This window comes from Perca fluviatilis, chromosome 23 (genome assembly GCF_010015445.1).
Source record: "Perca fluviatilis chromosome 23, GENO_Pfluv_1.0, whole genome shotgun sequence".
Lineage (NCBI taxonomy): Eukaryota > Metazoa > Chordata > Actinopteri > Perciformes > Percidae > Perca > Perca fluviatilis.
In genome coordinates this window covers 19,882,185-19,907,337 of record NC_053134.1, presented here as the reverse complement: position 1 = coordinate 19,907,337, position 25,153 = coordinate 19,882,185, and the positions used below count along the sequence as shown (strand labels likewise).

General features: G+C 40.3%; 1 protein-coding gene across 2 annotated transcripts; it reads right to left on the bottom strand.

Moving 5' to 3' along the window:
- Window positions 1-1,385: 1,385 nt before the first annotated feature.
- LOC120553104 (protein mono-ADP-ribosyltransferase PARP12-like) lies at window positions 1,386-24,960 on the bottom strand. Of its 2 annotated transcripts, XM_039791188.1 has the most exons (13): window positions 24,572-24,960; window positions 13,206-13,341; window positions 11,382-12,072; window positions 11,223-11,273; window positions 10,959-11,091; window positions 9,421-9,595; window positions 7,520-7,640; window positions 7,334-7,430; window positions 7,142-7,220; window positions 4,521-4,651; window positions 4,000-4,151; window positions 2,841-3,300; window positions 1,386-2,798 (listed from the first exon to the last, which is right to left on the bottom strand). In XM_039791188.1, exons 1-13 carry the CDS (start codon window positions 24,841-24,843, stop codon window positions 2,534-2,536), a joined length of 2,763 nt encoding a protein of 920 aa, XP_039647122.1. In that variant the 5' UTR covers window positions 24,844-24,960; the 3' UTR covers window positions 1,386-2,533. The 2 variants fall into 2 exon arrangements, with proteins under 2 accessions (XP_039647122.1, XP_039647121.1); XM_039791187.1 differs by having other exon boundaries at window positions 1,386-3,300; window positions 24,572-24,956.
- Window positions 24,961-25,153: the final 193 nt, after the last annotated feature.

Sequence of the window (25,153 nt, the reverse complement as noted above, 5' to 3'; positions counted from 1 at the left end):
GAAGACTGATCAGAGATGCAGCCAAGAGGCCCATGATCACTCTGGATGAACTGCAGAGATCTACAGCTGAGGTGGGAGACTCTGTCCATAGGACAACAATCAGTCGTATACTGCACAAATCTGGCCTTTATGGAAGAGTGGCAAGAAGAAAGCCATTTCTTAAAGATATCCATAAAAAGTGTCGTTTAAAGTTTGCCAAAAGCCACCTGGGAGACATACCAAACATGGAAGAAGGTGCTGTGGTCAGATGAAACCAAAATCGAACTTTTTGGCAACAATGCAAAACGTTATGTTTGGCGTAAAAGCAACACAGCTCATCACCCTGAACACACCATCCCCACTGTCAAACATGGTGGTGGCAGCATCATGGTTTGGGCCTGCTTTTCTTCAGCAGGGACAGGGAAGATGGTTAAAATTGATGGGAAGATGGATGGAGCCAAATACAGGACCATTCTGGAAGAAAACCTGATGGAGTCTGCAAAAGACCTGAGACTGGGACGGAGATTTGTCTTCCAACAAGACAATGATCCAAAACATAAAGCAAAATCTACAATGGAATGGTTCACAAATAAACATATCCAGGTGTTAGAATGGCCAAGTCAAAGTCCAGACCTGAATCCAATCGAGAATCTGTGGAAAGAACTGAAAACTGCTGTTCACAAACGCTCTCCATCCAACCTCACTGAGCTCGAGCTGTTTTGCAAGGAGGAATGGGCAAAAATGTCAGTCTCTCGATGTGCAAAACTGATAGAGACATACCCGCGCGACTTACAGCTGTAATCGCAGCAAAAGGTGGCGCTACAAAGTATTAACTTAAGGGGGCTGAATAATTTTGCACGCCAATATTTCAGTTTTTTATTTGTTTAAAAGGTTTGAAATATCCAATAAATTTCGTTCCACTTCATGATTGTGTCCCACTTGTTGTTGATTCTTCACAAAAAATTACAGTTTTATATCTTTATGTTTGAGGCCTGAAATGTGGCAAAAGGTCGAAAAGTTCAAGGGGGCCGAATACTTTCGCAAGGCACTGTATGAAACCCATGACCAAAATAGTCATGCAATAGGTCATTGTGTTACTTAGATGGAATTATAGTAAAAATAAATGATTATACCTTTTGCAGCAGACCCCCAGGATCCCCCTTAGGGGCCCCTGGGGGTCCGTGGTCCCCACTTTGGGAACCACTGGCCTAGAAGTACATTTATAGACCTGGGTCTGTGATTGTTTTTGGACCCACTGACCTCTCAATTTAAATTATTTCACAAACAAGACTTCACAAATTCCCCAGCTAGCTAAACGGCAGATCTTTTTCCACCATTGGTGGTCCAGCAGCTCCCAAGAGCATCTGGCTAAATGTCTTCCCATCATGTGTTGTCATAGAACGTGCTCGAAGTACCAAAGTAGTTTATTTCAGTGAATTTTACATTTACATTTGCACTGATCAAAGTACATGTCATGTTTTGAAATGCCTGAATACAGTAAAATGGAAAAATGCATTCTGGTTTAAAACAAATGAATGACTTAATGTTCATACAGAAACATAAATCACTGCATAAAGTTAAACATCACCAAGGTGCATTTCTTCTGCATGTGGAATGATCCAATGAAAAAGTCAGGGTGCATAACTATAGTGAAATCTCATCTTAATATGCAAACATATTCACAATCACACAGTGAATGCAGTTTGTCAGGAAAAACAACAGGAAGCAGTTGCTAGTGTATATATACTGTGTGTGTGTGTGTGTGTGTGTGTGTGTGTGTGTGTGTGTGTGTGTGTGTGTGTGTGTGTGTGTGTGTGTGTGTGTGTGTGTGATTTGCAGCCCTAATGTCACAGGAAGCACCAGCAGCAATACTGATGATCTTTTATGCCCTGCCTCATTTCACTAAGAGGCTCAACCCGACCGCTGGTGGCGTTTTCAATTTACTTATGAGGCAGACAGGGAAAGACAGAAGGAACTGCAGCTCCCACAGTAACAAACAGCGCCTTATAACACAGACCAAAACAGTGATTCTGTCTGCAGTTCACAATAATATTACATTCATTCATTTATTGCAAAAATATCAGCATTTTGCAAACAGTTCAACATATTGGGAAATGGAATTTTTAGTTGCAGTAGAATCGTTGTGTAAGCAATAGAAACTAAATCTTCAAGTGGTGCTGTCAACAATAAGTCTAAAAATTGTGTGAAACAAAAACAGCTTACATACACACTACAAAACCTCATTTCATCAATAAAAGATTCCTGAGCAAAATGTATTAAATTAAATTTATTTATGTTAACCACATCAATATGTGCAACGGTCAATGGAAACAGACTTAGTGAATAAACCATGACGTACACGTGATAAGCTTACATTGAAGACACAGAAAATGGTGGCAGATAAGTAAGATAAGATTAGTGTTATACGGTCTTCTAATTAAATAAGCAGTCTAAGTGACACTACTGCATTAAATCCACTCGACTCCTCACACTTCAATGGATAGCATTGCCTAATTATCAAAAGGCCTTGTTGTTGGGTCTTACAGCTTTGTCCCTAAGCAATGACGCAGGAATCAGACTTCTTTGGTTTCGGACTCGGTGAGGAAGATGGAGGAGATGGAGATGACGTGGGTTGGTTAACTATTCTGCTGCGTTGGTATTGGTAAGAGGATGTGCTGGGTTGGTAAGTCAAAGTGCTGGGTTGGGACGAGGCTGTGCTGGATGTATAACTGGATGTACTGGGTTTGAATGAGGCTGTGCTGGATGTATAACTGGATGTACTGGGTTTGAATGAGGCTGTGCTGGATGTATAACTGGATGTACTGGGTTTGAATGAGGCTGTGCTGGATGTATAACTGGATGTACTGGGTTGGTATGAGGGTGTGCTGGGTTGAACCAATGTGCTGGGTTGATAAACTGATATACTGGGTTGGGCAGCTGGTCTGATTGGTTGGGGAGCTGGCCTCGGTACCGGTACTGGTTTGGGTGGCAGTACTGGTTTGGGTGCGGGTACTGGTCTCAGTGCCGGTACTGACGCAGTACCAAATAAGTCGACGGGCGGTTGCGTGGACTTGTACTGCAGCAGGTACTCGGGGTAGATCTGGTGCTTCTCAAACACGACAAAGATGGAAGGGGATATAACATCGTCGACACAGCTGTCATAGAAGTTTACGTCTCCGCCGTCCTTAGAAGGAGGTCGGACGTAGTCGGAGGACCCTCTGGTGTAATCTCCCACCAGCACCCGTGAGATGAACAAGGACTTGACATCAGAGTCACCGGTGTAGCTGTGGGAGTATTTTGCATCCCGGGCAAAGTAACTACCTGGGTTTGGACACAGAGATGTCTGGATTATTGTAAAATCTGTTATTTGGTCTATAAAATGTCAGAATGTAGCCAAAAAATAAACAAACATATTATTACTATTATCACTTACTATCACATACAACAAAGAAAAGCAAAAATCCACAAAATCATGAATCTGAAACTAGTGAATGTTTGGCATATTTGCTTGATAACTGACTTAAACAATTGATCCACAATCAAAACAGTTTTTTACTGATTTTCTCCTGTCAATCAACTTATCAATTAACTAATTGTTTCAGTTTCTGTTTTAAATTTTTTTTTTTGTCATTTTAAGCCCTACATAGAAGATTGCTATCCATTGTAATCCATTGTCTTTGGAGGAGCTGTGACCCCTCTGAACCACAGTAAACTATTCTAAAGCAATACTGATGGACAGTTTAAACACCAGATTGGGGTAAAAAGGAAATTTGGGGAGAACTGTCCCTTTACATTTGTGTGCGCATTGAGGGTGATGTTAAGATTTTAGGATTGGTATAAGATACCGTCCCATCCTCTAGGATTTATTACCAAGTAAGTAACACTTCCAAGGAATTTGCCTTGGTGGTTGGTACATACATAAACAGAGTAAACAGTAATACTAAATAAGGAATAAGTACAAAAACAAAGGTGTACAACATAATCAGTAAACATCTTAGAATGAAAGTTTCTTCAACTCACCTTTGCCATAAACGGTTCCATGAGTTCCACAGATTCTCCAGTCAAAGTTGGTTTTGCAGATGACATCTACGTATTTAGAGTCAGTGCCATGAAAAAGCTTTTTTTCAGTCACATAGGGTGCCTTGGTGTTGATCTTCATCTGCTTTTTCTGCCTTTATTTAGGAACAATTTATCAGAAACTTTAAATCAGTTCGATACATTTAGCAATGCGTGCTAATGTGAATGAGACTATAATACATACTACGTACGTACAAGTTAGTCTGGCTATCACCAGACCAAGCTCAATCTTTTAACATTGAACATTAGTCTGGGGATTAGTCTGCTCTGTATTTTCTCTGCACAAGAGGCGTGATCAACGGGCTTTATAAAAGTTACATACTCTCGCTTTAACAACCAGAGAGTGATGGTTATCTAAGCAGATACAATAACAACCCAGATAAGAAGCCATTTAAACACACGACCACTGGGATGGATAATACCGTAAGTTTGCGAGACAAAGCACATGAAAATCACCTACGTACCACTGAAAGACTTCCCAAAGAGCTTTGTTCTGAATCCTCTCAATTTGGACAATGTCAAAACCTCTCATGGTTTTACAGAAAAGAGTTTCAATCTCCTTAAATTCATCCGAGGAGCGCTGCAGGGGGACTCGCTGGAAAACACAAAGAGAAAAGAAATTGTTGTTACCCAGGCTACATTTTTTAATTCTGTCCAAAAAAAATCTTTTTCAGGTACAACTATTACAATAACAGATTTTTTTGGCCACTTTGGGACAGCGGAAACAAATTGTGAGCCTAATAGTTAATTGTCAAGCAAACTTTTGAAATGTTGCAAAAAAGAAAATTTTGTTTCCATCAACTGCTTTGGAGTTAATAAAGTCGCCTTGGCCATAGAGCAAGTTTTAAATGTTCTTTCATGTCAGCTAGTCAATATATAAATTTATTTATTTGTTCGCATACTAATTTATCTATCATCTGTTTGTTTTTTTATTCATCTCTTCACCCTGTCCGTTACCAAGGACTCTCCTGTCTGTAATTGGCTGTCTAACGTTAGGAACTGGTATCAAAGTCATAGTATTGGTACTGGTATCGAAAATCTTTGAACAATACCCAGCGCTACCTTCAAGGCAGTAGTTCATTTCCACTTCAGAATTAAGTTGGTTTTACTTGAAAGGTTTGGTTATTGTCAAAAAACAAACAAAAGAACAACAACCAAAGCCAACAGTGTTAGTCAGTCTCGCAATACTTTCTGACTTTGCTACCCTATCCGGGCCTTGTCAGGGTTAATTAGTGGAAGTTTTTCCCTTATTAATAAAAAAGCAAAGGGTGGCTACTTTGAAGAATCTAGAATATAAGACATGCTTTCAGTTATTTCACACTTTTTTGTTAAGTACATAATTCCATATGTGTTCATTCATAGTTTTGATGCCTTCAGTGAGAATCTACAATGTAAATAGTCATGAAAATAAAAAGGAAACGCATTGAATGAGAAGGTGTGTCCAAACTTTTGGCCTGTACTGTATATATATATATATAGTTCTATCTTTAAAAAAAAAAAAAAAAAGCTGGTCACTTTTATCAAACGTTACTTAATATGACTGGATATATGATTCACGATGTTGTAGGGAATGATAATTTTCTAAACAAATATTAGGGTGTGTTTTTTTGCGAGGAACTGTACCAAACAAATAATTTTTCTTAAGTCTATAGAATACAATTTGGCCGGGACATCTCCACAATACTTAATTCGGAATATTGCACTAGTCCATAATGCCATTACGATAAAATTCCAATTAATAGTTTAGCCCCAGAATATACCTTTGGCCTTTTGCAAAGAAATTGGCTGTGGTTTTCCAAAATAACATTTTTATTTTCTTGTAAGTACAGGAAAGAACCTTTGCTGATTGCCAAAACAACACAATTTATGCTCTATACAGTATGATCTTATTTGTTTGTTAACAACACCACATTGAATTTTTTCCCCCTTTTGTCAGAAAATATGACCCAGTAGACAAATAAACAAATATGCACATCGTGAAAATTATTACGTGGATTTGGCTACTTCTAGCAGTTAGCTAGTCTTGTTTTCTAAAATATGTAATTGCATGTACAAAACCCCAATTCCAATGAAGTTGGGACATTGTGTGAAACGTAAATAAAAACAGAATGATTTGCAAATCCTTTGCAACCTATATTCAATTGAATACACTACAAAGACAAGATATTTAATGTTCAAACTGATAAACATTTTATTGTTTTTTTTGCAAATATTCAAGATTTTAAAGTTGAGGAATGCTCAAAAAACACCTGTTTGGAACATTGCACAGGTGAACAGGTTAATTGGTCATGATTGGGTCTAAAAGGAGCATCCCAAAAGGCTCAGTCACTAACAAGCAAAGATGGGGCAAGGTTGACCACTTTGTGAACAACTGCGTAAGCAAATAGTCCAACAGTTTCAGAATGTTTCTCAACATACAATTGCAAGGTATTTAGGGATTTCATCATCTACAGTCCATAACATCATCAAAAGATTCAGAGAATCTGGAGAAATCTCTGTACGTAAGCGGCAAGACCGAAAACCAACATTGAACGCAGTGCCTCAGGCGGCACTGCATTAAAAACAGACATCATTATTTAAAAGGATATTACCACGTGGGCTCAGGGACACTTCAGAAAACCATTGGCAATTAACACAGTTCGTCGCTACATCTACAAGTCCAAGTTAAAACTCTAGCATGCAAAGCCAAAGCCATATATCAACAACACCCAGAAACACCACCGGCTTCTCTGGGCCCGAGCTCATCTGAGATGGACTGCTGTGGTCTGACCAGTCCACATTTCAAATAGTTTTTGGAAATCATGGACGTCATGTCCTCCGGGCCAAAGAGGAAAAGGACCATCCAGATTGTTATCAGCGCAAAGTTCAAATGCCAGCATCTGTGATGGTATGGGGCTGTGTTAGGGCCCATGGCATGGGTAACTTGCAAATATGTGAAGGCACCATTAATGCTGAAAGGTACATACAGGTTTTGGAGCAACATATGCTGTACATTCTGCACGTTACAACAGCGTGGCTTCGTAGTAAAAGAGTGCAGGTACTAGAACGGCCTGCCTGCAGTCCAGGTGTGCTGTTTTCACAATACCTTGTATCCTGTTTGAGGAATCTGTGTCTTGTCCCAGTGGTCGGGTACATCAGTCAAATTTAGTTGACCAGGAGGCCTTCTGTGGTCAGAAAGCAAAGTAGGATTAGTTTTATCGTGAAGTGGTTTAATTAAATGTTTCTTAAAAAGGTGGACAACATCAGCGAGACCAACAGTATATTTGGGATTTCGTACCTCGCTTTCTTTGTTTTGACATCAGCTGCGGAGACAAACAGCGGCCGTCTTTTCACGAGCCTCTTGGTGCCATACTCCTTGTTTGTCTGTATCATGTCTGAGGAAAAGAGAAGATTATAACTGCTTGAATATTTTAAAATGCACAAAACAGTGAACACAGAGATCCATTGCCTAAAATCTGTTTACCCTGGAAACTGAGCGAGTATAACTGTGAACCAGCGGTGAACTCCACCACATCTTTGTCATTGTCCAGAAACTTCTGCTCCAGTGTAGGACTGTCTACGTCTGCTACTTTGCGTCCACCAGCCTGCGACACAAGATACATCTGTTTTTACCTCAAAATATGACCAATCAGGAGCCAGTTAGTGTGGTATGCAAAAAGAGAATTACCGTTGCTGTTAAGAAGGGCTCAACTTTGAAGGTTGGAAAATTAAATGCCTTTCTTTCTTAGAGACCTGCTTGATGAGGTGGTGTCGGTACGCTTTTAATCGAACTCTGGAGCGGTTCGTTTGTGGCGAGAACGTGCTTTGACCTCGAACTGCACCAACTATAAATACTCCTAAAGTCTGAGCTAAAGTCTCCTGTAGTCAGGTGTGTTTTGCAATCTGCGATGCGATAGAACATGCAAACTGTAGCAACTTGCAAGTTGTTCTCACAGAAATAGACAGCAGTCAAGCTAACCGTCTGTCACTCACATTTCCATGGTCAAACCAGCCGCCGCTGAAGTGGGAGACAGAACAAAGTCTCAGGGACCAGAGCAGACGTAGTAACGTCACTCACAAAACAATGTCTGATGATTTAAATGAAATGAGCTGGTGTGACCACGGAGATGGAAGAAATATGCTCTAGTCAACACAGGACCTTCTTCCTGTATTTACTTTCTTGCTCCCGCCCCAGATACATCTGACTAGGCCTGGGCTATATGGAGAAAATCAGATATGACGATATTCTAGACCAAATACCTCAATGTGGATGTTGGGACAATATTGTAGGGTTGAGAATGGGTGCTTTTACAAAATAGTTTACCAATGAGATTTTAGATAAATAATCAGCAATAATGTGGAGATATTGACTAAGTGGTTAAAGGCAAATAATAGAACAGCTAGAACAGTCTGGTAAGTTCAGAAAATGACATCGCTTTACAGTAATGCAGCCTAAAAAAAAGACAACACTTATGCCATATTACGATATAACGATATCCAAAATCGAAGACGAACGGTCTTGCGTTATTTGTAACGACACATTTTGGTACGCTTGGATTTTTCCAGGTACGAAACAAAACCGAACCAAGGGGAAAACGCTCAAAGTTTACAAACTCATCAACTGATTAGGACCAACGCAAACAAACTATAGGTGTGAAAACGCCCTTAATTCAACAGTCCAATATGAGCATGGCAAATTCAAATGTATGCAATCCGGCTACAATCTCGCTGCTGCTCATCTCTCTCCTTAGGGATGCTGCAAATAATTAACCGAAATAATTGTGATTATATTTTTTTCCATAATCGAGCAGCCCTAAAAAATTCCATTTCAGACCAAAGTTAGAACAGCCGCACTTCTTTCTGATCTTGTGCAAAATTTAATAGAGTAAGTTTGCTGCAGTGAACAGTTGTCACTGCAGTAGCATTTAGGGTTGTGGTACGCCTGTAAAATCACTGGAATAAAGGTAAAGTGGCCAATTTTAGCCCAAATCAGCTCCAATAGCTTGGCCTGCAGAGGCAAGTTGTCAGTTTGCATATCTTCAATAAAACTATTGCCTACTGCTGCTACTTTTTCATGCTGCTCTACTGTTTGCCAACTCGCACTGTTATCTATGAGAAACTGTTTCAATGTTAATAAGGTTTTTAATGACGTAGTGTTACTGGAGAGTAATGACTTCGGACTTTGATCAGCCGTATAAAGGTCAGATAATACAGTATATACCTTGATTCGCTGCAACATTATGTTGCAGATTGGGGAGACTGGGACATCTCAATTTCAGAATATATACCATATCGCAATACATAAATAATCCATTGTTTCTATAAAAAATATTGAAGAGAGCAGCTTTCACAGGACACAGGAAAGGCAGAACTCCAGTTACTCACAGCTGAAGCGTACATGTTCCAATTTCCGAACTCATCCTCCCAGTACCAAACCCACTCCGTGGTGTGGATGAAGGTTGGCTCAAGCAAAGAGTTTGTGGTAGAGAGTCGTCGGACTTTGTTCGATCCACGGGTCATTGTGTCAAAATGCACAGGTGGGGTGCTGTAGGGGTGCTGACTAAAGAAAGCAGAATAGATAACTATTAATCCATACAATTCATGTTGACAGTAAATAATGTACTACATTTTACCAATACATTAGTTTTCTAAAAACATTAGATCAATACTGGGAGTTCCTCTTCTGCTAAGCCTCTGTTGGCTGTAGCATATTTACCGTACAGACAATGACTCCTACTTTCCAGAGGGCACGTCTGCGCTGCGTCCTGGAGGCACCGCAACCGCCGCGAGCAATCGCGGCCGTTCAAGTAAATGCTTAATATTCCACCACCGTGAAGCGGCTCTCCGCTCTGCTAAAGATATGCACCAGGTCTATTTTTACGCGAGCCACGGGCCGTTGGGACAGCCTGGCAGGAAGTGAAACAGTTCAAGCATCCAGTCAATTTACCAAAAGACACCCCCCAATATCATATATGTCTCCTCTACAACACCACGGACTATGAGAGATTCAACTTGGAGGTGGAAAAATATAATAAGATACCACAGATCCTTTTCATAAGGACAACACCAGAAAAGAGAAGGCATGATGAAGTTTAATTGCAGGAGTGCTTGGAGTGGAAGGTAGATACTAGCTAAATAAACACGCGATTGTTCTGTAAAGTACTTCTAGATAAAATCTGAAAGTTGGGCAGCAAGACGCTTTTGAGAGGCTCCCAGAGTGGCAGGGTGCGTGGCGGCAAAAAAGTGAATAAGTGTATTTCTCAAAATCATTTTTGACAAAAACAGTAATTTTCTCTCTCGGAACACGGGCTTTGCTGGTCTACTGCAGCCTCGATTGGTTAGTTAGTTTGTTTGTGTTATTGTGTGACTGGTGAATCCGGGCAAACCCTTTAAAACACCAAAGTCACACAAACACAAACTAACTAACTGATGGAGGCAGTGGTAGATCAGCAACTCCTGTGTTCTGCAAGGTAAAATTACTGGTTTTGGCAAAGGAGTCTGGTGGCTTTGAAGATGTCATAAAGGGCTGTCTGAGGGTAAGGTAAAGCCATAAAAATATTCTAAATATAGCATACACTGAAACTGAAATTAATTTTTTTAGGTTGGCCTTTTTTTAGGCGTCTAAAATAAATTTTGTTGCAACACGGGTTGCCTCGACCACAGCAGTACATTGCTTAGCTTCTGTTCGGGTACCTCTGCTTGCTTCGCCAAACTGGGGGCATGCTGACCACCATCTACTGAAGGTAATACACTGACTATGGAGAAGTACCTCATACAACCACACTTCAAAAAATCCAAACTTTAGGCTTTCCAGGCTTTTTGTCATTAAATAGAATTGGTTGTTTCAGTATACATCTTAAGGTTGTATTTAAGAATTAGATCTTCCCAGACCTACGATCTCATTGAATGTCAGTAGAGAGTACCTGTATGTGTTTTTAGGGTCACAGTAGTCCTTCTCAATCGCCTCATTTTCATTATCAGTCAAGGCGGTCCATTGATCGTCCTCTCTGACCTCCCATCTGTACGGCATCTTGTCGTGAGCTTTAAAACACCGCTCTGAGAAAAGACATCGTCATAGAAACTAGATTGATGATGATGACGTGAAATGCTCTAAATTCTATATTACAAAATAAGTGTAATTATTACTGTTTTGCATGATGATCTATGATGTATCATTGATTACTTACCCTCATGTATACAGTGTCCTTTGATGAAGAACATGCATATCTCAGTTTTATCTGAAGGAAACAAACAAAAAGGGTACGGTGAAGTGCTGGTGTGCCTTTTTTTTTTCTTTTACAATTTAGAGTTCTTTCAGAAAAGCTTTTGCAGCTGGCGTAGTTTACCTCTAGCAGGCCTTTGCCTTTGCCTCCTGTTCGGCCCATCATCGGTGTTTGAATCGCCGATGACCGCACCGGGGTTGTCATTAGTGGAACTGGTTGATGGTCTGCCTGTGTTCCTGCCATTCTTTCTGATAGCTGTTGAAGTTTTATTCAGATTTTCTTTTTTGTTCTGACCATCGACGCTGCTCGCATCGGTGCTGCTGGCAGCAACGGAGATGTCACTGTCGGAAGAGTTTAGCCAATCGTTCATTCCATCGTCGCTGTACGGAACCAAGGCGTTGATTTCAGCAAGGATGTCATCAGTGGAAGAGGTTTGTTGCGCCGGTTGACTGTTGCCTGGGTTTCCTCTATTTCCTCTATTGCCCCTGTTGCCCCTGTTGCCTCTGTTGCCTCTGTTGCCTCTATTTCCCCTGTTGCCTCTGTTGACACCTCTCCCTCTGTTCGCGTCAGTGTTTCTGTCAGCGTACTTCAAAGCCAATATGTTTGCATAAACAGACTTCAAGGAATGAGTGAGGTCTTCAGGCACACCTTTCTCCTGGAGGCTCTTGTATGGCTGTGGAGCATTAAAATCATGAGCCTTGGAGCAGCTGCAGTCGCGGTTCAGGAACCTCTCACAGATATGCAGTCTCTTGCAGGCAAAGCCCTCCTGACACAGACCGAACTCCCCACCACCATTGTTGTAATTATGACATATCTGGTATAGGGAGAAAAGGTGGTTACAACCAAACAAAGCAAAAAGCAAGGAAAACAACAAACAGAAAATTGCTGTTGTGATATTGACATTTCATTTTTCAGTGACCAACTCCTTTAAGATGATAAATACAGATGTTATCCAGCTACTGTTAATCCAAGTGTTGATGAAGTCAACAACACTTCTGTTACTCTAAAAGGACTCTAGGGTTTCTTGTAGGGCTGTCAAACGATAAATTTTTTTAACCGCGATTAATCGCTGAATTTCTATAGTTACCGCGATTAATCGCATGTTTTATCACATGATTAAAATTCTATTATTTTGCATTTCAGAACTGTTTTTAAGTACATATTAATAATTGAAAGCTATTCTTACCAGTGTATCTTGATAAGGAATAAAATGAATGCAAAGAAAGTTACTTTATGAACTTAACTTTAAGATTTGTATTAGTTTATTATTTATTTACTGTAAACAAAAGAAGAAAAAAGAAAAAAAAAAGAAGGGTACTAAACAAGAGTCAGGAACTTGTTTATTGTTAAGGCCACGGTCAACATTAAAGATTTAATAATAATAATAGTAATAACTATAACAATAATTTATTTCACCAGTAAATTGCTGTTGAACAACAAAAACAACCACCAGATGGGAAAATGATTTTACAATTACTTTGAATGCACCACAAGGCTACCTGTTTAAGTCTGTGTTGTTTAATTCCGACAACGGCAGCTGCTGCGCTGCAGAGCAGACTGTTAGGTCCCGATTTTGGAATACTCTACATGAAATACAGTCACACTTTAAACTGTTTAACGTTAGCTGTCAGCATTTTAACCCCGTTTAATCCAGCTGCTAGCTAAAGGTAGGCTAACGTTACCTGCTGTCAGGCGTAGTGTAAAGTCAGGCACCGAAATGAGGAACAAAAATTTTCGTTCTTATTCGGTCCCGTTTAGGTCGGCACGTTTCGGTACCCAAACCTACTATATATATATATATACACACACACACACACACACACACACACACACACACACACACACACACACACTGAGGCAGCAGTTTTTAGCTCAGATTTACTGATCTACAACAATCTGATTTGAAAAACCACTCTGGATGAATCTTGTGTATGTAGTGAAACTTACCTCAGGCAGAAGCCAGTTGTCGCTCTGCAGCAGCAGTGTGCACAGCTCGGCCCGGCTCAGACTCTCCAGCTCATGCGCTTGCAGTAACCCCGCATTGTGATCACAGTCCAGCTCATGGGAGAATCTGCATCCTGTCCTGTCATCCATGAACATAATACACACAGTTCAGTCATGAGTATAATTTTTAATATACAGATGCTCTGTAAAACCGCAAAGCCCTGCTGCGATGTTCATACGCACAGAGTAGTCAGGATCCGGTATAGGAGACTGCACTACTCAGTATGACACGATGTGCCCTGCTATGACATGAACTACAACGACTACCTTCGAAGTCACTGTTCCATTATCTTTAATGTGACTATTATCGCCACTGTTCATCACACCCCCAACCGGCCCCGTCAGACACCGCCTACCAAGAGTCTGCTGAGGTTTCTTCCTAAAAGGGAGTTTTTCCTCGCCACTGTCGCAACAGCCACTGCTAATGCTTGCTCTTGAGGGAATTACTGTAATTGTTGGGACTTTGGAAATTATAGTGTGGTCTAGACCTACTCTATCTGTAAAGTGTCTCGAGATAACTCTTGTTATGATTTGATACTATAAATAAAATTGAATTGAATTAAAAGAACACATTCCTCCATTATGTTTTGTAAGTACAAATTATCTAAATATTACTGAAATCATATAAAGGTTTCTTATGCGTTCCTATGTTGGTTGAAAAGTCTGACATCTGCAAATAGTATTGCTGTTTTAAAAGTAAATGATATACAGAGTAGGCCTGTCGCGATAGTCAATAAATCGAGTTATCGCATGATAAGAAAAAATGAGCTCGATACTTTTTCTGGCCGCGATAATTTCCGTTTGCATGCTTGTTTATTTTCCTCGTTTCTCCCTCTCTCTCTCTACCAAAGAGACTGGAGGACCACTCTCGGTTCCTTAGCGTAACGAGGAGTGAACCCTCTTGTCAGGCGCATGGTCTTTGTGTGGGCGGTAGGCTAGGCTACTCCAGGCGGAGAGAGCGACAGAGTTGGAGCAGGGTTTCCTGCAGCACTTTGCAGTTAAGGCGCGGGCGGCAAAAAGAAAGTATATGAGCGATATCCACCGTGTTTACTCGGCGTCCCCGTTTTCTCTCATCCCAAACCACACAGCTGACAACCTGCAGGTGGAGACTGTGGAGACGGGCTCGGACAGACCACGCACGCTGTGGACTCTTCAGTCTCGCAAGCGGTTTCAGGAAAGTGGCTCCATGTGTCCGACAATGCACCGAACATTAACGGTACTAGCCTACAGCTGTCCGCGCACACGGAGTGTGGAAAGTGTGTGTGTGTGTGTGTGTGTGTGTGTCGTGCCGGCCCACGCAAGCTCCCGACCTGCAGAGGAGTAGAAGCCGCACCCTCGGCCAAAATACTGCAGTCAAGCCAGCCTCCACTTCAAAATGAGCGGCGTCAAACTAGCCACCCCTATATTTGCGTAGAAGACACTTACTTGCTATTACGGTGAGACCTCGCAAACTAAAAACAGGGAATTTTCCGCCGACGGCAATTTCCCATTCATTTATTCTGTCTGCCTGCCTGTCTGTCTGTCAGAAAGAGAGAAAGAAAGATTTTAGCACACCTCACAACCTGTCATTGCATGATATGCTGAATTCCAAAATAAGAGCCCCCCCAAAACTCATACATACGCTGTTTTGTCTACACATTCAGAAAATTATAAAAATAAAAGTCCTAGCTTCCACAGACCAATTTCACCTCAGATGGAGAGGACACCTTCTCAAGGTGTGATCTACAATGTTTCAGGACATTCTGATTTTGTTTTACAAAATAAGAGCCCCCCAAAACTCATATATACGCTGTTTTGTCTACACATTCAGAAAATCATAAAAATAAAAGTCCTAGCTTCCACAGACCAATTTCACATCAGATGGAGAGGACACCTTCTCAAGGTGTCAACTACAATGTTTCAGGACATTCTGATGTTGTTTTCCAAAATAAGAGCCCCCCAAAACTCATATATATGCTGTTTTGTCTACACATTCAGAAAATTATAAAAATAAAAGTCCTAGCTTCCACAGACCAATTTCACATCAGATGGAGAGGACACCTTCTCAAGGTGTGATCTACAATGTTTCAGGACATTCTGATGTTTTCCAAAATAAGAGCCCCCCAAAACTCATATATACGCTGTTTTGTCTACACATTCAGAAAAAAATAAAAAATAAAAAGTCCTAGCTTCCACAGACCAATTTCACATCAGATGGAGAGGACACCTTCTCAAGGTGTGATCTACAATGTTTCAGGACATTCTGGTGTTGTTTTCCAAAATAAGAGCCCCCCAAAGCTCATATATTAGCTGTTTTGTCCATACATTCAGAAAATTATAAAAATAAAAGTCCTAGCTTCCACAGACCAATTTCACCTCAGATGGAGAGGACACCTGCTCAAGGTGTGATGTACAATGTTTCAGGACATTCTGATTTTGTTTTACAAAATAAGAGCCCCCCAAAACTCATATATACGGCCTGTTTTGTCTACACATTCAGAAAATCATAAAAATAAAAGTCCTAGCTTCCACAGACCAATTTCACATCAGATGGAGAGGACACCTTCTCAAGGTGTCAACTACAATGTTTCAGGACATTCTGATGTTGTTTTCCAAAATAAGAGCCCCCCAAAACTCATATATATGCTGTTTTGTCTACACATTCAGAAAATTATAAAAATAAAGGTCCTAGCTTCCACAGACCAATTTCACATCAGATGGAGAGGACACCTTCTCAAGGTGTGATCTACAATGTTTCAGGACATTCTGATGTTTTCCAAAATAAGAGCCCCCCAAAACTCATATATACGCTGTTTTGTCTACACATTCAGAAAATCATAAAAATAAAAGTCCTAGCTTCCACAGACCAATTTCACATCAGATGGAGAGGACACCTTCTCAAGGTGTCAACTACAATGTTTCAGGACATTCTGATTTTGTTTTACAAAATAAGAACCCCCCAAAACTCATATATTAGCTGTTTTGTCTACACATTCAGAAAATTATAAAAATAAAAGTCCTAGCTTCCACAGACAAATTTCACATCAGATGGAGAAGACACCTTCTCAAGGTGTGATCTACAATGTTTCAGAACATTCTGATTTACAGTTTCAAAATAAAAGCCTGTCAAAGTCAAATATGAGACAAATTAGATAAGATTTTGGATTCACTTCAAAAGGAAACGCCCTGTTACCACAGACTAATTCCACTTGAGGGTTGTAGTACACGACCCCTTGGTGTGACCCAGTAAGTATCAAGACATTCTGATGTACAGTTTCCAAAAAGCCTCTCAAAGTCTGAAATATGAGACAAATTAGATTGTTTTTGGATTCAATTTAAAAGGAAGCCCCTGTTATCAAGAATAATTCCACTTGAGGGTTATAGTACACGCACCCCATAGTGTGACCCAGTAAGTATCAAGACATTCTGATGTATAGTTTCAAAATAAAAGCCTGTCAAAGTCTCAAATATGAGGCATAGAACATATGATTTTGGATTCAATTTAAAAGGAAGCCCACGTTTATCACAGACTATTTCCACTTGAGGGTTATAGTACACTACCCCTTGGTGTGACCCATTAAGTATCAAGACATTCTGATGTGTAGTTTCAAAATAAAAGCCTGTCAAAATGTCAAATATGAGACTAATTGCATGATGTTGGATTCACTTTAAAAGGAAACGCCCTGTTATCAAAGAATAATTCCACTTGAGGGTTATAGTACACGACCCCATAGTGTGACCCAGTAAGTATCAAGACATTCTGGAAAGCTGGAAAGCATGAAGACATGCTGGAAAGCATCTTCTGTTGGGGGTAGATTTGCTGCTGACGAATCTCTGGTAGATGCTAATCTGTACCTCAGCACATCCAGGTTGGATGTCCATCCAACTTTTCTTTTGGCCATACAGAAGGAGGCGTTTACCTTCTTGCCACAGGCAAAGCCTCTTCCAGGCTACCAGAGAGTCCACATTTAGTAATTGCCTGTAACTTACAAAGATGGGTCTTCAGTCTTGTGAGGGCAGTGGCCTTCCAAATTCTGTACAAACTGCTTGTGGTGTTACAACCTGTGAGGACGTGTCATGCAGGTAAACAATCACGCCAACCCGCTACCTAGCTTGAGCGATCAACTAGGGACACATCTTTTCTTAAGGCCATGTCCGAAAGTGCATAAACATGCTGAGGATCCAAACATCCCTTTGCTTGAATAGTATAGCAGCAAAACTATTACATCTGTATCATCACATTCAACAATTAGACAAGAATGTGACTGTGCAAGGTGTATTGCAGTACAGTGCCTTGCAAAAGTATTCACCCCCTTGGCTTTTTACCTATTTTGTTACATTAGAGGCTTTAGTTCAATGTTGTTGTTTTTATCTGAATGTTATGTGATGAATCAAAACACAATAGTCTAAGTTGGTGAAGTGAAATGAGAAAAATATACATAAAATTTTTTTTGATTTTTAGAAATAAAAACAGAAAAAGTCAATGTGCATAACTATTCGCCCCCTAAAGTCAATACTTGTATTACTGTAATACAGGTAGAGCCACCTTTGCGGGAATCACAGCTCTAAGTCGTTTTGGATAAGTCTCTATGAGCTTGCCACATCTACATCATCCCATTCCTCCTTGCAAAACTGCTCCAGCTCCTTCAAGTTGGATGGTTTTGCGCGTGTGAACAGCAATCGTTAAGTCTGACCACAGATTTTCTATTGGATTGAGGTGTGTTTGGGGTCATTGTCCTGCTGGAAGGTGAACCTCCGTCCTAGCCTCAAATCACGCACAGTGTTACAGGTTTTGCTCAAGAATATCCCTGTATGTAGCTTTGTCAGCACCTACATCGCCAGTACTGGGCCAACAAGTGCTGAGAGCCTTGTACCAAACAGCAGTGTGGCGCACAGCCACCTGGTCAAACCTCTTCTCTGGAACCCAGTTGGAGGATGGAGGCTCAAAGAAGATGGGTGCATTGAACCTGTGATGTTACAGAAGACACCAGCACCTAAAGAAGTTAGAGACATCACCCACTACTATACTGTAAAGACGGAAACTGCAACGATGCTACCAAATGCCAGTGTCTTTCAGTGGGCTTGACCTGCACAGAGTCTTGCTCTTGCCCTTTCCCAGGCTATCCAATATGACCCACTTTGTCACTGATGACAAAGTGGATGAGTGACAGTGGTGTGTTGCAGTGGTAACATCATGGGGAGCTGACCTCCCAAGTGGCACGCGCTGGAGATGGCCTAACCCCCAGAATGACTACCAAAAAGCAGTTCATGTTCCAAATGGTTGCTGCTAGAAAGAGCTTGAGATTCAGTGATGAGGGGGTCATTCCCCCTCACAGTATTTCTTTGTTAGATTGCCATTTGTTTGTTTAAGACAGTCATTTAATTTGTATTGTGTTAAATTATAGTTTTATTAAAAGGCTCATTAAGGTCAAACTGCAATCCTGAATCCTGGTCTCCTGTTTGTGCTATGGTAAGGTGTTAACTTTCGATTTCAATCTTTGTTTCCATATGGACTATATAGTACAAGGTGCCATATGATAACACTGATAATGGGCTTTGGACTTGAGACTAAATTATGTCAGTGTTCCATCTTCTTTCATTTTAGACACATCATACATTGAGTGAAAGAACACCCTGATTTGTCATGCTATATTTACACATTTGGTATTGCTGGATTAAGCACAACCCCACTTTTCCAACAAGAAATCATATGTGTTTCTATTATAATCCCTGGCAAAGTAACCACAAAGTAAATGAAAAAATTCTGCATAGATATTAATTTTTTGCATGTTCGCCCATTTTAGGTATGTCTTTATTTATTCCATACATCATGATATTCACATCCAGTCTTTTCTAGGTAAAGCAACTTCCTGACTACAAACATGCTAAGTTTCAAAGCTCTCAGAGCTTGTGTGATTGATCTGCATTAGTTTTAGATGCCTTAACTCCCATGGACAGGCTATATTTTAGTCCTTCTTTGGTTTTGGGTTGTGTAACAATATCTGTTAATTTAACAATCTTAGCAGTAAAATATCTTTAGCCAAGAATCAATTTCATATATGGGAGACCCTAGGGATGAGGAAAAACATTGTTGGGTTTAGTTCTACCTCCAGTAGGGGTATCTCAAAAACTAAAGCCCTTTTTGACCATTTGTCACCAGCCTAAATATGCCTCATATTTGAGACTTTGACAGGCTTTTATTTTGAAACTGTACATCAGAATGTCTTGATACTTAATGAGTCACACCACGGGGTCGTTGTAATATAACCCTGAAGTGGATTTATTGTTTGATAACAGGGTGTTTACTTTTAAATTGAATCCAAAATCATATCTAATTTGTCTCATATTCAAGATTTTGACAGGCTTTTATTTTGAAACTGTACATCAGAATGTCCTGAAACATTGTAGATCACACCTTGAGAAGGTGTCCCTCCATCTGAGGTGAAAATTGGTCGGTGGAAGCTAGGACTTTTATTTTCATGATTTTCTTAATGTCTAGACAAAACCTAATATTTGAGCTTTTGGGGGCTCTTATTTTTTTGGAAAACAACATCAGAATGTCTTGAAACATTGTAGATCACACCTTGAGAAGGTGTCCTCTCCATCTGAGGTGAAATTGGTCTGTGGAAGTACTTTTTTTTATAATTTTCTAGAATGTGTTTTTTATAACTTGCGTATATAATGTGTTAGATAAAGTTATGCGCTTTTGGCTCTTATTTGGAAAAACAACATCAGATTGTCCTGAAACATTGTAGATCACACATTGAGAAGGAGTCGTCGCCAGCTGAGGTGAATTTTCATGATTTTCTTAATGTGTAGACAAAACATAATATTTGAGTTTTGGGGGGGCAATCATGCAGTTGTCACAGAGGTTGTGAGGTGTGCTAAAATCTTTCTTTCTTTCCTTCTTTCTTTCTGACAGACAGACAGGCAGGCAGATAGACAGACAGGCAGACATAATAAATGAATGGGAAATTGCCTTCGTCAGAAAATTCCCTCTTTTTAGTTTCACCGTAATAGCAAGTGTATACGCGCACCGCAAAATATAGGGGTGGCTAGTTTGACCGCTCATTTTGAAGTGGAGGCTGGCTTGACCGCAGTGCCAAAATGAAGGCTGAAAAACAGAACTATTTTGGTACATTTACTCGCCACGTGGCAGCTAGCCATACATTTAGATTTTATTTTTTTATTATATATTATTTAAATGTAATATTTAGTGTTAAATAATTGTAAAATGTAGTACAGAGTCTCTAGTCTGAGAACTTACGTGTCACAAACGGCAATTCCACAACTGTAGCCTACATCAGGCGTGAAAGACGACATACCAAAGGAGATCAAAGACATATTGTGGATATTTAAAATGTCTTCCAGTTCCAGTGTTAAATATTCTTTAGAAATAAAAGTGTATTGATCTTTGAAAAGGTGTACCTGTAGTAGTAGTAGTAGTAGTAGTAGTAGTAGTATTAGTATTAGGCCTATTATTTGGACATTATCATTATATTAGATGCAAATGGTCTCTCGATGACAATATTATCGTTTATCGCAATCATTTCTGGGACAATTTATCGTCCAGCAAAATTTGTTATCGTGACAGGCCTAATACAGAGCTACATAAAGATAACACAGTAGCACATCTAAACACGAGTTATGGTAGCAGCTGTGAAGAGGTATTGAACACAAGTGTTTTATTCTTGAATGAGACAAACCTTTTCTACAGGGACATGCTAAGAGGGCCAATGGTCACTATTGCACCAGAACTGTGAAACCATAGGCGTCGATTTCGGTGGGGACGGTGGGGACGGTGGGTACGCATCCCCACCACATTTCGTCATGAGTCATTTTGTACCCACCACTTTTTTTTTTAAACCTCGATCTCAATTTAGTTAAAAAAATAAAGTTCATAACACATAGGCCTATAATTCGTGAACGACAGATGCCAACAAATCCACAAAAAGCTCTATCCCCCCCACAGGACAGGCACAGACCCAGCCGCTCTGCTGCGGACCTTATAGGACGTATGAGAACCGTTGGGAGTCAACCCACAGCCGCTCTGCTGCCCTGCTGAAAATGTGAAGCAGAAACGCTTAATGTCAGTTAACGTCCATAATAATAGGACTTTCGGTTAGATTTTTTGACAGTTTTCAGTGGTTATAATGAGCAATATGAGAGAGAAATTTGGTGATCATTGATTGTTGTTTAGGTAGTCCTGCTACGTTCGACCACGTTAAGCTTTTTCCTTATAGGCTCTAATGAAGCAGAAACACGTCCATAATAATTTAATTTAAGGGGACAGAGAGGAGCAAGAGGGATTAGGATCATCTTCAGCCAGAGGACATTATTTCTTCAGCTTCTTCTTGCGTTGTCACCCCGATGGGAGGTGTGCTAATAACATTGCAGCAGGTGAATTGGTCGTGCTATTAACGTCATCGCTACACTATTTATTTCTTAGTAAAACCAAAATTAATTGAACTGCCTTGTTTTCTTTGTACCATGGCAAGGACTTTGCGTGCCGATTAATGGCCTCCAATGTTTATATTTTTTCTGCGAATCTTTAAATTAAACATGTCCTAAACATGAGTTTAATTTGCACCGCAGCGCCGCCACGCCTTGATGCTTGCGTAGTTCACACCCTGCTTTAAAGGGGTGATAGAATGCAAAACCGATTTTACCCTGTCATAGTTGAATAACGACAGTTCGGTAGGTAAATAGGACATACATAGAAGCTCAAAATCCCATTGACACCCCTTTATTATGAAAATCTAATTTTTTTAAACTGCCTCTGAAAACGGGCGAATCTCAACAAAGCTGGAAGTTGACGTCAACCTCCCAAAACCGGAACCTTTGTCACAGCCATGGGTGTATTAAGAGAACGGTCACGCCCCAACATTTACATAGGCTACACAACTGACCTGAGATCAGGTAGTTTTCTGAATCTAGCTAGGTCACGCAGATCTCTGCTATTCCATTACAAAATTCACTTCTGAAACTTTTTTATGCGAGAAATCAACTATATAAAGCTCAAATATGGGCCGCTTTACGAAAATGGATGGCTAATTGCAAATTTTCTCCGACTGTGTGTCGGAGTCTAGTGCCGGTGTTGGTTCTGCCTGGGTTGCTACATACGCCGCCCTGACCGCAGTGTCAGCGAGCTTGATACGCCCGCAATCTTTTACCGCAGCCCGGCAGGTTCCAGTAAATCTTATAATGGGTATGTGTGTTGAGTTATTTAAACAAACAATCGGAAGGAAACGCACCTCTTGTCCGCGAAGTCTCATTGATAGAGCCGCGGTGAGATGGAGTCCATCAATGAGAGCTAGCTAGCCTCCTCCTAACTCTGACATTCACAAAAATACATTCAATTGAAATCCAAAATCAGACAAGTGTTAGCTAAGCTTTGTAAAACCTTGAGGAACCTGTAATATTCATGCCGTGACAAAATTCAAACTGTAAATATACTTTAGTTATGCGAAGAGTGAGCAAGCTGCGATATTTCCCCATTGTAATGAATGGGACATATAGCAAGCAGCTGCTCGTCCTACAAAGACGCATACCAGCGTTCATAAAAATGCCTTAAAATAAATCAAATCGGACACAACGGTTAGCTTTATAAGACATTGGGGAATGATGTTATATAAGTGGTGTGCGACAACTTCAACTGTAAATATAATTTAGTTATGGCGACAGTGTAGCTAGCTGGCGGTTATTTCCCCATTGTAATGAATGGGACATATAGCAAGCAGCTGCTCGTCCTACAAAAGGCATACCAGCGTTCATAAAAATGCCCTTAAAATCAAATCGGACACAACGGTTAGCTTTATAAGACATTGGGGAAGGATGTTATATAAGTGGCGTGACGAAATTCAAACCGTAAATATATTATAGTTATGCCGGCAGCTGGCCGCGGAGCCCCGTAAGTGCAGTATCCACAAAGGGTGACTTTGCGCCTGGGTATGGAGCAGCCGCTTTCGTCAGACTGTGTGGAGCTCCTAAAGTCCGACACGTCTTACCAAATATGCTAATTCAGCCATCAATTTTTGTAAAACGCGGCCATATTTCAGCTTTATATAGTTGATTTCTCGCACAAAGTCTCAGAAGTGAATTTGGTAATGAAACATTGCAGTGTCTGGAATATGAGATTCTGTCGCTTCTCTAGTGTATGTGTATTGGGGATTCGCTCAACCAATCAGCGTGCATCTCTAATGTGTGCGTATGGCAAGTCGCTCAACCAATCAGCGCGCAACTCATCTAAATATTCATGACCATACCATATTTGGAAGAAAAGCTCTTGTTACAAATAGGGCCAAAACACAGGGATGCATAAGGGCCAATAAAATATCAACCAGGCCATTTTCAGCCCAACCAATGTTACATACCCCATTAGGAGACCATAAGGAACAGTGTGAAATACCCTATATAATCATTATATCAACCCTTTAATCCACGTTAAGCGTTTTAGAATATACCTGTCTAATGGTTTTTGAAAACTTAAGGCTTCTTCATAAAACGTGTCGGACATCACCACATTTTTATTAATTTACATTAGTAATCTACAGGACAGCGTCTTTCAAAACATGACCTGCGCAAAAGAGAAAAAAAAATGAATATCATTGTACCCAGCACTTCTGGAAATGCAATTCCAAATGCGTCTTTGTCCCCAGCACATTTCAAACCAAACTGACGCCCATGTGTGAAACACAGCCAGCAAGATCATGCTACCACTAATTAAATTAAATTTAATTAAACATTAATGTTACGGTCATAAGGACAAATTAAATTTGCATTAACGTAATATGACAAATGTCGTCAAGGATTAACAATAGTTCGACGTTTTGGGAAATACACATATTTGTCTTTCTGCCAAATGTTATGAAAAGATTGATAGAACTCTCATGTTTGAATATTAAATATGCTAGCTAGCTAAAACTAGCAGCTGGTTAGCTTAGCATAAAGACTGACAAACAGTACACCAGACAGGTTTCCAGGAAAACTCCAAAAAAGTTGAGAAGTTCAGCACTTAGACTATTCTTTAAATAGCCTTATTCTGACTTTGAAGCTACTTAAAAAGTCTAACGGACACCAGAGTTCATTGTGCTAGCTAAATTAACCTGTAATTACAGGTTAATTTAGCTCTTAGCATTTAAGCTCCTATGCGTGTCCATGTTGTTTTTTGACGTAACGTTAGCCGTTGACTACCATTTTTAATTTAAACAATAAAGCTTCCTTTATAAACAACTAAGGTAACGCTAAAGTAGTCACAAGCCTCTCCAATAGCCCAACATTCATTAGACTCACGTTAGGCCTTACACCTTTAGCAAACATAGGCTATTTACCTCGACCGAGTGAACGGACAGGATCCGGTGAGGAGGAACTTTTTACACAGGTGCAGCGCCCTGCATGATCCCGGACACTCTCTGGCTCTGCACAGTTTCAGTCTGGTCCTCGCTACCACCTTCGGCTGCCCGAAAGGACTACACAAAGCAAATCTATCTCGGTTACTAATTATATTATGAATTTCATCGCCTAAGCCGAGATTCAATATCAAATAATCAGTGTCAACTGATCCTTGATTGGCGCAGATGATCTTCAATATTTCCGACTCCATTATTTTGACTCTCTTCTTTTCCGTTTCCTTAAGCCTGTATTTCCTTCCACCTCCGAACACAACAAGACAGCAACTGCTGAGTGGAGGCTGGGTTCACTGGAATAGGAAAGTTCAGTATCATTTCTGAGGTTTGGAAACCGAAACTTAACTATATTTAGCAGTTATTGCTGTAACGCTGCTCTCCTCCGCTTGGGGGCGTCGTCGTGTTATATGACCTCAGCCCTGTATTCATAGGACAGAGGAGATTTTTCCCCGTTTTATAATTTATCTATCCTATATGAATATAAATGTCAGACATTTATATTCATCT

Coding starts and splice junctions, on each gene's coding strand:
- LOC120553104 (XM_039791187.1), bottom strand. CDS start 24,843: ATGGAGTCGGAAATATTGAAGATCATCTGCGCCAATCAAGGATCAGTT. Junction 12,073..13,205: donor ACAACTGGCTTCTGCCTGAG/GTAAGTTTCACT, acceptor TCCCTATACCAG/ATATGTCATAATTACAACAA. Junction 4,652..7,141: donor TTCCTCAAACAGGATACAAG/GTATTGTGAAAA, acceptor TGTGTTTTCCAG/CGAGTCCCCCTGCAGCGCTC.